Source organism: Myxine glutinosa, chromosome 7 (assembly GCF_964187855.1).
Source record: "Myxine glutinosa chromosome 7, kmMyxGlut1.1, whole genome shotgun sequence".
NCBI classification, from domain to species: domain Eukaryota; kingdom Metazoa; phylum Chordata; class Myxini; order Myxiniformes; family Myxinidae; genus Myxine; species Myxine glutinosa.
The window spans coordinates 40,322,547-40,334,987 of record NC_136267.1 but is presented as its reverse complement, the minus strand read 5'-3'; the positions used below and the strand labels follow the sequence as shown (position 1 = coordinate 40,334,987).

The following is a 12,441-nucleotide window of genomic DNA, read 5'->3' as shown; positions in this document are numbered from 1 at the left end:
CAATGACCATTTACTCGGTCATGTGTGACAGCAATGATGCATGGAAGGTATCAATGGAAAGCTGAAGATCTCCTCTTCATTAGTAAACCACATGTACATTGTCAAAATAAATAACCTTTGCATATTAACCCCTTGAATTCGGATTACCTTTTTTTGATACGCACTGTACTGTATATATAAATTCAACATCAAAATAGACATCAAATCTTTAAAAGGTCACTCATTGAAATCCTCCACGCAAAAATTAAAAATATTTGAACACAGGTAAAGTTCAGCTATCTTTACTAAACACGTCAATAAACAAGAGGTTGCCTCAATCACAAAAAAGCAAAAAGCATGAACATCACAAGGGATGGTGCAACAAATGTCACAGCACTGCAACACAAAGGCACGCACCTGAATACAGTCAAAACAAAATGACCCAGGAATGGACACAACACTCCTAACAGTCAAGGACAGAATGACAGCAGTCCTCAATATCGGGTGTGTCCTCCCTGAGCTGTGATGCAGGCTGTACACCTCCGACGTATGCTCTGTACCAGGCGTCTGATGCCGTCCAGGGGAAGTCTGGCCCACTCCTTCTGCAAGCCTTGAATGAGCATTTGCCGATTGACAGCCGTTGATCTCCTCGATGCAGGACATCGACCAAACTCATCCCATAAATGCTCAATGGGATTGAGGTCAGGGGAATAAGGCATCCAAGGCATCACTTCAACACCCTGTTCCTGGAGGAAGTTGGTCAGGCGAGCAGCATGGGGTCGAGCATCGTCCTGCTGGAAAACTGCGATGTCAGAATGAGCCTGGAGAAATGGCAGCAGAGGTCTCAAAACTTCATTGACATAACGCTGACTAGTGAGATTGCCTTCAATGACGACCAGAGGTGTCCTGAAACGGGTGGAAATGCCAGCCCATACCATCACACTGGGTCCTCCCCAACGATTGATCTGGTGAATACAGCATGATGCATACCTTTCCCCACCTCTGCACCATACCCATTGATGCCCATCAGCAGCATGGAGGCAAAATCTGGAATCATCGTAAAACAAGACTGCACTCCACTGTTGCTGTGTCCAGCGGCTATGCTGCAGACACCATCTTAGTCTGTTCCACCGATGCACTGCGTTCAACACTGGACCTCTGCAAGGACATCTTGCCACCAGGCCCCGACTTCAAGCGCCTCCGCACAGTAGAGACACTGATGCGGTTGTTGTGGCGACCTTTTGTCACTGCAGCTGTTTGCGTCGCAGGGCGGAAACGATCACGAAGATGCTGCAGCACAATCCAGCAGTCTTGGTTTGGGGTGGTTACCCATGGTCTTCCTCTTCGTGGACCATTATTCACAGTTCATTTCACCGTAACACCTGGTCAGGTTGGAAATTGCAGGCTGTGAGCAACGTTGGGCAATTGTTCGCTGGCTTACACCAGCCTCAAGCATCCCAATTGCCCTGAAACGTTGTTCAGATGCCAGGCGTGTCATCTGCATTTTCTTGTTGTTTTCCCTGTCAGAAGCCTCGCGAGCGACTATAGACAGCAGTAAATGAATGTTTCACCACGAGAACTGAAGCATTTAATTATATATTTAAAAGGAAAGATCCCTACACAGAACCACTCAAGCATGCCATTGTTGATCAACCAGGTGATTGAAGTGAAGTTCCCGTTACATAATCAGCCATTACAATTGAAGAAACGTGTTTGAAAAGCTGCACATAAAAATTAAAAAAAACATGAGTGATAAGTTTATTTTGATGTTCAAAACACACCACACCACACACACACCAATCGGAACAGATTATGTTCAGTTATTGCAAAAAAAAACCCTATCTGGAAGACACCAGCCAATGTCAGTCTGCTTTCTCAACTTCCTCTAAATGCCAGTGAAACATCTCAATTAAAAGTGTATAATCCTCCCCGATTGTTTTTTTTTTAAATAATCGCATCTGCATCTCAACACCAAATAAAGCACAGACTCCTCCAGTAAAGAAGTTTAGCTCACACTTCAACACGAGAGAGTGATTGGTCGAGCCAGAACCTAAACCAGCAGATCAAAGGGCTTGCACAAAACTTCTTCCTCCTTTATTATGAAGGACATGGCTGCAGGTTGCATCATTTGCTAGGAGCGCAGCTGTGCCACTGATGCAGTACCCACTAGAGCAGGAGTTTGTAATTTGTTCAGGGGGGTGCTGAGCTCATAGCTCACCTACTCTTATCGAAGGACGTCGTGGGATCATTAATGTTCAACTAATGCTGACACATGGAAAGCCTAGTTTAATGTCCATCCGAGGACAAAATGCAATGATGCGCCGACTTGCCTGCAAAACACCAGGATGGTAGTTTATAGCTGGTTCACAATTCAAAACCAGGCTAAAAGCTTCGAGGCCAGACATTGCGCCGACCCTCAAAATGGTTCTGACACAGACAAGGCAAATAATATGGTGTACATTCTTCAGTATCACTTTTCTATCTGGTGGTGTCCCAAAAGGTAGTATAAAAACCACCTTTAGAGGCCATTTTTCCCCGCAAGCGGGGGTTGGCCTTTTTCGGGAACCGTGGTAGTTGTTGTTTTTCGGTCCCCTTTTTGAAGCAATGTTTTACGGCCGGATGCCCTTCCTGACGCCAACCCTTTTTGCCGCCTTTAACGACAAGCAGGGAATTACCAGTGAACTGGTACTCAATTAGCCGACCTCGGAAGGATGACAGGCTGAGTCAACCCCCCTGGCGTTAATTCAGCGATCGACCGGGTTTCGAACCCAGGATCCTAGGATCCTAAGCTGACACCCTAGCCGCTAGCCCAACACCAGGGTTATTGTGACTCACCAAGCTGGCAAATCACATTGTTGGTAACTAATCCTGCCAACTAGATGTGAGTAAATTAAAAGTCTTGCTAAATTTCCATCAAAACGGCTCTGAAAAGGACGTCGATGAATTTATAAACTCGTGTAAATACTGTACAGGATATCCTGAACACAAAGGTGGTTAAAACAGAAAACATGCAAAGGTACATCATGAAAAAATAACCATCTTGATAGCACTTCAAGGAGAGAACTTTCAGCGTTTCTAGTTAGTCATTGAAACAAAGGAATTTGACCCGTCACCGTTTGTGGTTCCACTGAACACATTGTTGGAGTTGCTCTTTACTCATTTGACATAAAACGAAACATAACGAGTCCAAAGTAAAGCAAAGTATTATCAGGATAAAAATGTTCGAGGCTGCGGCAGGAAGGTCAATGTAACCCATGAAAAACCTCTCGAGTTTAAGCTTCACCATTTCCTGGGTCTAATCATCTCCATCAGCTCAATACCTTCAAAATGAAGAAACCCAGCAAAGCAAACTCCAACAATAACAAAATTCCCAGGAAAGCAAATGTCATTCAACACCTTACTTCTCAACCACCGCCAGTGGGACTTTTTAACATGGAGATTTAAAAATAAACAAATAAACGTTTAAAATAAAAATGCTTGGACTCATTAAAAACCTGTTACGTAACTTGTCACTTCTTGCCAATGTTAAGTTTCAGATCAACAAGCCATCCCTTGACGACATGGCAAGCAGCCCAAACATGCCAAGCACAAATTCCAGGACGTCTCTGTGCCTGGTTCATAGCACTACAGCCACAGCAAGTCGGTTTTAAGACAGCCCGTTGTTGGTGAACCACCCCGTGGAAAGGAGAGAAATAGATAAGGTAACCGGTCTTAACAGCCAAGACACCCAAAACTCCAGAAAGAATAAATACAAACTGGATGGAAAAGCAAACCAAATCGAATAAAGTGTTACGTAATCACACTACCTTGATTTATTCAATAACCACCACAGTGGTAAACAACACCCAACCACCCACAACAAATAATTTAAATTGATAAATCAGGGGTCAAGCAATCCTGCTACTCAATTAAGCCACAACAATCCACTGTCCACCACTCACCTTTCCCATGGAGTCTCCAAGGTACCACATTCCGACGTAGCTAGCAGGCTTTGATGTCTATGAACTGCATGGGTACATCAGACGAGATTCCATTGCTGTAGCCACCTTTAGACTGCATTTGATCTTGTACTTCTCCAATCTAAACAAGACAAATACATATCAGTCTCCTGCACAGGTTTCATTTAATTATAATCAAAAACATTTTTTTAAATAACTAGAGTTCATAGAATACCTTACCCCGCACTGCCTTGAGAAACAAGGCCATGAGCACAGTCTACAAGCGTTGAATTTGATTAGTTGTGATGACGTAAAATGCAGCAATATTTTGTCCAAGTACTACTAAACTGAAGTGTTTTCAAAGTGCCAACAAGGTGATTTGTGCTCAAGCATGTACCTAAATTGAAATAAAAAACATTTTCATGGTTATAGAGAAAGAATTTTTTTTTTACAAAAAAAAAATTAAAAAAAAATGGACATTTACCGCCGGTGCTGCAGCGGCATTTGCACCACCGTATCGCATTGACCACATTACATTCGTTATTCGTGCCTGTTATTTGTCCTTGACATCCTTAAAAACATTAACTTTCCTGTTTGGAATGATTTTCAATTTTGTTTGACTGCCACACAGGCAGAGCAAAAAAATTATGTCACTCCTCACGCGCATGCGTGACGTATGATTTCAGAGCCAAAGCACTGCTCAACTACAGGTTAGTTTTCTGATTCGTGAACAAAATAGAACATTAAATTGAAACAAAGTAGTTCCTCGATCAAAAACTGATGTACTGATGTACTACTTTTCCCTTTTCTCTTCTTTTTTGTCAGGCAATGAGCAACTATAAAAATAAAAATAATTTTTTTTTTTTAAACACCTTTAGAGGCCATTTTTCCCCGCAAAGCCTTTTGGCCTTTTTGGCCTTTTTCAGGCACCGTGGTTGTTGTTTTTGTTGGTCCCCTTTTTGAAGCAATGTTTTACGGCCGGATGCCCTTCCTGCCGCCAACCCTGTTTGTCGCCTTTTACGACAAGCAGGGAATTACCAGTGAACTGGTACTCAATTAGCCGACCTCGGAAGGATGACAGGCTGAGTCAACCCCCCTGGCGTTAATTCAGCGATCGATCGGGATTCGAACCCAGGATCCTAGGATCCTAAGCTGGCACCCTAGCCGCTAATCCAACGCCAGCAATATTTTGATGACATTTGATGAAATGAAATTTGATGACAAAAGCTCAAATAGTAAAAGCAAAATGTTCCCAAAGTTAGAGGAGGCCAGGCAAACAGCATTTTCTCTTATAGTGATCCAATGGTGGAGCTTGTACAAGCATTATTCGTAGGACATGAGATCAGCGTACCTTCATGTAATTTACAAGGGCAATTGTACACAAGGGATGACTGGACACAGTGTATGAGATTGAAGTGGAGGACGTATAGCACCAGGAGCCAAGTGCTCCGATGAGAAAACCAAGCAGGCCAATCGCAATGAACAAAAGGGTGACCATCTGTGCAATCCAATCCCATAAATAATCATCAGAATGTAAAGTAGATAACAGAAAGCAATATGTACCAAGTGTGAAGATCAGCCAAATTTGCCATGTCCTGCTTTTTGTACATTAGGCTGGGATCTTCACCTTACTCGTTGTATGTAATAATAAATAAATAACGTTGTATGTTAAAAAATTGTTTTTTAAAACAAACAAAAAAAAACTCGCATCAACTCTTGGCCTAAAGGGACATGCAAGTTGAAACATGGCCAGGGTGCATCGTGTATGTTTCATCCAGCTTTGATACAGCAGCAAACAATTCTAAATCAAAGCCACGTCCACATGACACACCGAGCCTGTGCTGCCGTTGAACATGTCGCCAGAACCAACGTGTGCAGTGTGTACAAAATTCATGGGTTCGCCGATCATGCTCCGATCAATTCGCCGCCTCCGTTTCTGTCCAGAACAAAGCAATTATCAAATAAAGGGTGGGGGCAATTATCAAATAAAGGGTGGGGGTAAAAGGGGAAGGGGGCGAGGGGAGGAGAGGAGACATGACAGAGTAGAGTCACATGAAAAGATGTGAATATGAGAACGTTTGGTTACATTTGCAAACTTGCAACCTGTGGCATAGTGTGGTGTGGCGGGAGCACGGAAGGAACAGATGGTTGCACAGAGATAACACCACAATGGCAGATTGATAGTCTACAATCGAATCCTGACCACTATAGTCACACATTGCACTAGTAAACAGTCATCTCCATCCCCACAATTCCATGGAGGGACCTGTGCACCAATCACCAAACATCAATCACACGAGGGGATGGGTAGAGGAGGCGGGAATGGAGAGGGGGGGAGGGGGGGGCTGGGAAACCAAGGTGAGAATTAATTACATTGCTGTACACCAAGCAAACACCACATAGGGCGGCGGAAAAGATCGACAATTCTGTATACTAAAGCAAATATAATATGAACGAATGAATGAATGAATGATCGTTTTAAGGCCATTTTTCCCCGCTAGAGCGGGGGTTAGCCTTGCGGGCCCCATGACAATCATGGTTCCCTGTTTGAGGCAATGTTTTTTTATGGCCGGATGCCCTTCCTGACGCCAACCCTTGGTCATGCTCTTCGATGCGCAGGGATTAAAGCAAATATAATAATAATATATAAATATTATAAAATATAATAAAATATAATATAATAAATATAATAAAAATATAAATTATATATATAATATAAATATAAATTATATATATATATATATATAATATAAATGCAAATATAATAAAATATAAATATAATATATTATAAAGCAAATATAATATATACAGTATAAATAAAAGGAAGGTGTCCGTCTGTCCATCTATGTCGCTTATTGTTTTCCATCTTTCCCACAGCTTCAGGCCATCGCAAGTCGACTTTTCTCAAAAGGGTTCACAATGCTTGATGATGAACCAGAGGGGAGCACCAATACCATCATTCCATCCTGGGATTGCTTCTGCTGTTTTTATTGTTGTTTTTGTCTGTGTCCCTCTTATTCTACCAAATCCAATACCATCCCATCACAAGTCCTTGGCTGTCATATCCACCAGTATAAAATAATCTGAGAGCATTTATCAAGCATCGTGGAGACGTTACACATTATGTGGTAGAGTAATCTCAGGCCCCAGTGCGACGTCGCTCGCTTCACTGCAAGCAAATTAAAACGTTTCATTACCTGCAAACACAAGTAATGGTTTGAGCGTCTGCTCCGAGTCCGGGTCACACCAAAAACCTCAGTGGTTTGAACCCAACTGTGGCAAAGTTATACCAAAAACTTCAAAAATGGTACATGCTGCTTATTTGCTTGATGCTCAGCATTTAAAAGGGATAAAGCATGGACAAAAAACCATATGCTAACAAGCATTGTGCAGGCTTGATGGGCCTCATGCATTGAAGTTCCTTGTAAGGGAACACTTATTATAGTTTGAGAATCAAAATCATGGGAACAATTAAAATCATTCCAATGTCCACTCGACTCGGTGACATATAGTCTAGTAGGAAGACTAGGTCCCCCTGCACCCCCCGGAGATATACTTCTAATCAGTGTTTCTAGATTGGAAAAAATGTGTAGAAAATGACTAGCTATGGCCCCAAGCTGAAAAAATGTCCCACATACCATTTTAATGCAAATTACTGCTGCAAATTTTATGCAAAATTATGCAAATTTTATGCAAATTTTTGATGAGGAGTAGAGTTGAGGGGTCTTTGAGGGCTTCATCGAGGTGCTCTCGGTTGCAAGACTGGGTCATTCTGAGAAGCACAGCAGGGTCAGAGATCATGATGTTCTCCTCCTCAGTGAATCTCTCCATCAACAGCCTCTCCATTGCCTCACACACTGTTTTGAGGCAAAAGAGGGACTTTGCGTAGGCCTTTCCACTGAGAACACCTTTGAGAGATCCACTTGTTACTAGTTGTGCCTCAAAGAGAATCTCTGCATATCCAGAACCACGCATCTTGTGTCCAGTGAGCATCCCGATGTAGTTCATGGATGTGTGGAAGGGTCCAATCGTTACTACATGACTAGCAAATTCATTTGGCCAGCGCCAGATGATGGGAAGGGCTTTCATGCAGACACCCAGATCAAATGTATTCAGGACCCATCTCTGACCCACCTCAGCAGTTGCTGCCTCGGAACGCTTCAGTAGCTCACGAACAACTGCGTTGTCTGTGATCGGTTGGTGGATAGGCGTGCAGTAGTCGACTGTTGATTTGCTGGGTGGGGGAGAACCAGTTGCAGAGGTGAAACCCCCTAGCCCAGGCACAGGCTGCAGGTCATTGCCATGCCATGCAGGCACCAGGCACAGACCGATCACAGACAACGCAGTTGTTCGTGAGCTACTGAAGCGTTCCGAGGCAGCAACTGCTGAGGTGGGTCAGAGATGGGTCCTGAATACATTTGATCTGGGTGTCTGCATGAAAGCCCTTCCCATCATCTGGCGCTGGCCAAATGAATTTGCTAGTCATGTAGTAACGATTGGACCCTTCCACACATCCATGAACTACATCGGGATGCTCACTGGACACAAGATGCGTGGTTCTGGATATGCAGAGATTCTCTTTGAGGCACAACTAGTAACAAGTGGATCTCTCAAAGGTGTTCTCAGTGGAAAGGCCTACGCAAAGTCCCTCTTTTGCCTCAAAACAGTGTGTGAGGCAATGGAGAGGCTGTTGATGGAGAGATTCACTGAGGAGGAGAACATCATGATCTCTGACCCTGCTGTGCTTCTCAGAATGACCCAGTCTTGCAACCGAGAGCACCTCGATGAAGCCCTCAAAGACCCCTCAACTCTACTCCTCATCAAAAATTTGCATAAAATTTGCATAATTTTGCATAAAATTTGCAGCAGTAATTTGCATAAAAATGGTATGTGGGACATTTTTTCAGCTTGGGGCCATAGCTAGTCATTTTCTACACATTTTTTCCAATCTAGAAACACTGATTAGAAGTATATCTCCGGGGGGTGCAGGGGGACCTAGTCTTCCTACTAGACTAATAATGGTTAGAAGCACCCGCTCCGAATCTGATAGTCGGGCAGTCCGTGGCCAAGTCATACGAAACACTAAAAATAGGGGAAATACCCCTTGGTGCTCACCTGGTGGAATAAACAGTATACTGCACCGACCAAAGGTATTTTAAACCAACTTCAATGGTTGCTAGAAGACAGGACAGCACGTAGATCGTAGAATCACACTAACATAATCATGTCATTAAACAAACAAACAAATACCTATCTTGGGGGGTGGTAAAACCTGGATCCACTTTGACCCCTGGTAAGATCCCCTTGGGCCTTGGGCCTCAATTTTTTTTTCATGCTGTGAACAAACTTGTTTCAACATACCACATATAATTTCTGTCACGTTTTGTCAGAACCACGTCAGCAGTTTGAGAAGAAGTTGCAAGTGTTTCGGACGGACTGACGACTCGCCATCGCATAAGCTCCCCGGAACTACGTCCCACGTGAGCTAAAAATGGTACATACAGCTTCATCACTAACAGCTCAGCATTTAGAGGATAGAGTACAGACAAACCACAATGGTTGGCATCAGGATGACAAAAATCGTCAATTGTCTCACTGAATGTCGATAGAAATGTGACGTCATACAAGTGGCACCACTTGTACCAAAAGCAGCCTGGGACTGGGAAGTTGCATCACTTCCCAGAATTTCAGTGGCTGTGTTTGACGTAAAGTCCGGTTTGGTCTCGTGCATTTATCTGCATTTTGTGTGATTTGCGTTGCAGCTCAACTATCCCGAGAGCACATAAAAACAAGACCGATAGTCTAACGGCATAGCCGGGCTGGGATCTGTTGAGTGGGGGATCTGCTGTCCCGTCATGCAACCAGATCCTCAGCTCTTTTTTGCTGGACGTTTGCAAAGGACATACAAACGCTGTTGCAGACGGCATTGCCCTATGGGCTATCACGTAAAAATACGGCTGCCGAATCACTTCACTGATGACGTCAAAAAAATTTTTTTTGTTTTTTTCTTCATAGACCAATTTATCCCTACATCACGCTCAAGAAATTTCATATTGAGCAGATCAAGTGTGCTTTATCTATATTAATACTCGTTGATGTATGACATCATAATGAAGGCACCTATGACATCACCATATGGTATTCCCCATGGAGAGTACTTGACAATGAGCCATATTTCAAAAAAATTTCCATGAAAATGTTTCGGCGATTATGTCAATCGGACCAACGATTGCGGAGAAAACGAATTTTAAAGGGAATAAACCCGCAAAATGCCTGCTAGGGGAAAGGACATACATACTTACATCGGACGGATAGACAAACACTCTTCCAGACGGCATTGCTCTATGCCGTCTATGGGCTAGGCCATAATAAATAAAAACACTGGTCTTTGCAAACGTATAAAATAAAATAAAAACACATTTAGAGGCCATTTTCCCCCGCAAAGCGGGGGTTGGCCTTTTTCGGGGACCGTGGTTGTTGTTTTTGTTGGTCACCCTTTTGAAGCAATGTTTTACGGCCGGATGCCCTTCCTGTCGCCAACCCTGTTAGTCACCTCTTGCGACACACAGGGAATTACCAGTGAACTGGTACTCAATTTGCCGACCTCGGAAGGATGACAGGCTGAGTCAACCCCCCTGGCGTTAATTCAGCGATCGACCGGGATTCGAACCCAGGATCCTGGGATCCTAAGCTGGCACCCTAGCCGCTAGCCCAACACCAGGGTTCTTTGCAAACGTATCATCCGTGGAAATACCACGCGGTGAAGACGTAGGTGTTAATTGAATTGGTGGTTTACAAGGTGGGTTAACGGACCACACCAAAACTACGGAAGACATAAAGAGTACATTGTGAAATTGTGTTGAAAGTGCAGTAGTCCCAATTATGAAATGCAGCATACAGATGGTACGAAGGAAGAGCACACAGAATTTTAACAATACACAAAATCAGGAACCACTGAAAATGGAAAAATGATTCTAAACAGCAAAACGTTACTTTCATAATAAGAGTTCACGTGCTAGGAACTTCAACGCAGGTGGCTGCCATTAGGCCCATCAAAGCCTGTGCTGGTATTTCCAACCTATGGTTGTTTGTACGTGCTCTATCCATTTTAAATGCTGAGGATCAAGCAAGGAAGTAGCACGTACCATTTTAAAACTCCTTGGTATGACTCGGTTGGAGTTCGAACCGCCGACCTCCCAGTCAGAGCGGACGTTCTAACCATTACACCAGAGTCTTCAATTATTTATTTAAATATCGTATTCTTCAGAATTATGAGCCATCTCTCACATGCAAAATGAAGGCAGTATATCTGTAAGGCATCCACTATGGAGCATCATTTCTCCACAAACAAGCAACTATATGTGTTTACAGTCTAGTCTTGGTCCAAAAGACCAATGAAGATTGACCATGTGACAACATCCGACAACGTGCAGGGGAATGGAATGGGTCCGTGGATAGTTGGACAAATTAACTTTTAGTTATTCGGGGGCCTATCAAGGTAAACATCTTGAGAAAAATTACAACATTACAACATCAAAAAAAAATAAGCAATCCTTCACTGGTTTGAAACCATCTAACATTACAAACAACAATGGATGAAATATACAGGGAGGGGTGTACAGTATTTCATAATTAAGAAAACATGAAGGAATGAGAGACAGATCGGATTTAAAAGCTGAGAGTAATGGAGGGAAAAGGAGAAGCCAAAAGAGGACAGGAGTCAGAAATAAAGCAAAAGGATGAAAGAGGGATGTATTGGCCACACAGGTGGAGGGGGGAGGGGGAGCGGGGCAGGCTGGGTTAAAGATAATCCACCATTTGAAAATAAAATGTGCAAGTAAAGCTACACGTAGAGCAAATGGATGACAACACTAACATTTAAAAACGGACAGGCATTCCACAAAATTATTTTATGAAAACTTTAAAAACTTGACAATAATGACTCCAACTAAACACCACTCAAGGTAAGTCATCCAAGCAAGACAACAGGTGTCCATGTGGGATGTAATGCTTACTGGCTGAGGCTGTTCCGCTACGCAGCAGCTGAAGCAAATCCAGAACTCACTCATTCTGGAAAAACACAGCAGCCGGAGGTGATCGGGGATGACGCTGCTGGAGGGGATTGGGAAGGGGTTGGAGGGAGGTGCAACTGAGGAAGTGGGAATCGACGCAGGCGATGAAGTAGAGGAAAATTGTGCGAAGCAGGAAGACGAAGCCCACTTGCTGAACCAATTGCCAAATGAAGGATCGGTGACGGCGAATCGGGGGGATACAAGGTCAACGACGAGGAACGGGCACTCAAAAGGTCTCGTCAACCTTATATGAAGATCAAATTCCAATTGGATGGAAGCACGGTCAAGGGCAGTTCACTTTAGTTTCCAATCACTTGTCCTGAAAATGACAAAATTACGAGAAACATCAATGATTTTGCACAACTATAACAAACAATTGTTTGAAATTCCAACTTCTTTCCTGGAAGTCCTGGCAGTATCCATATGTTTTATACCTCTCCCACCGCCCCCCT

The 12,441-nt window shown here is 43.3% G+C and overlaps 1 protein-coding gene across 1 annotated transcript in view; it reads right to left on the bottom strand.

The window, feature by feature from the left end:
- Nucleotides 1–12,441, bottom strand: part of CDC42SE2 (CDC42 small effector 2) — a 64,865-nt gene that overhangs the window by 46,826 nt on the left and 5,598 nt on the right. Inside the window, exons 2-4 of the mRNA XM_068122158.2 lie at nucleotides 11,933–12,308; nucleotides 5,749–5,853; nucleotides 3,921–4,059 (exon numbers count right to left, since the gene is read on the bottom strand). Of these exons, the coding sequence (XP_067978259.1) occupies nucleotides 3,961–4,059; nucleotides 5,749–5,853; nucleotides 11,933–11,986 (258 nt within the window). The 5' untranslated portion in view covers nucleotides 11,987–12,308 and the 3' untranslated portion in view covers nucleotides 3,921–3,960. The remainder of the gene's footprint in view (nucleotides 1–3,920; nucleotides 4,060–5,748; nucleotides 5,854–11,932; nucleotides 12,309–12,441) is intronic.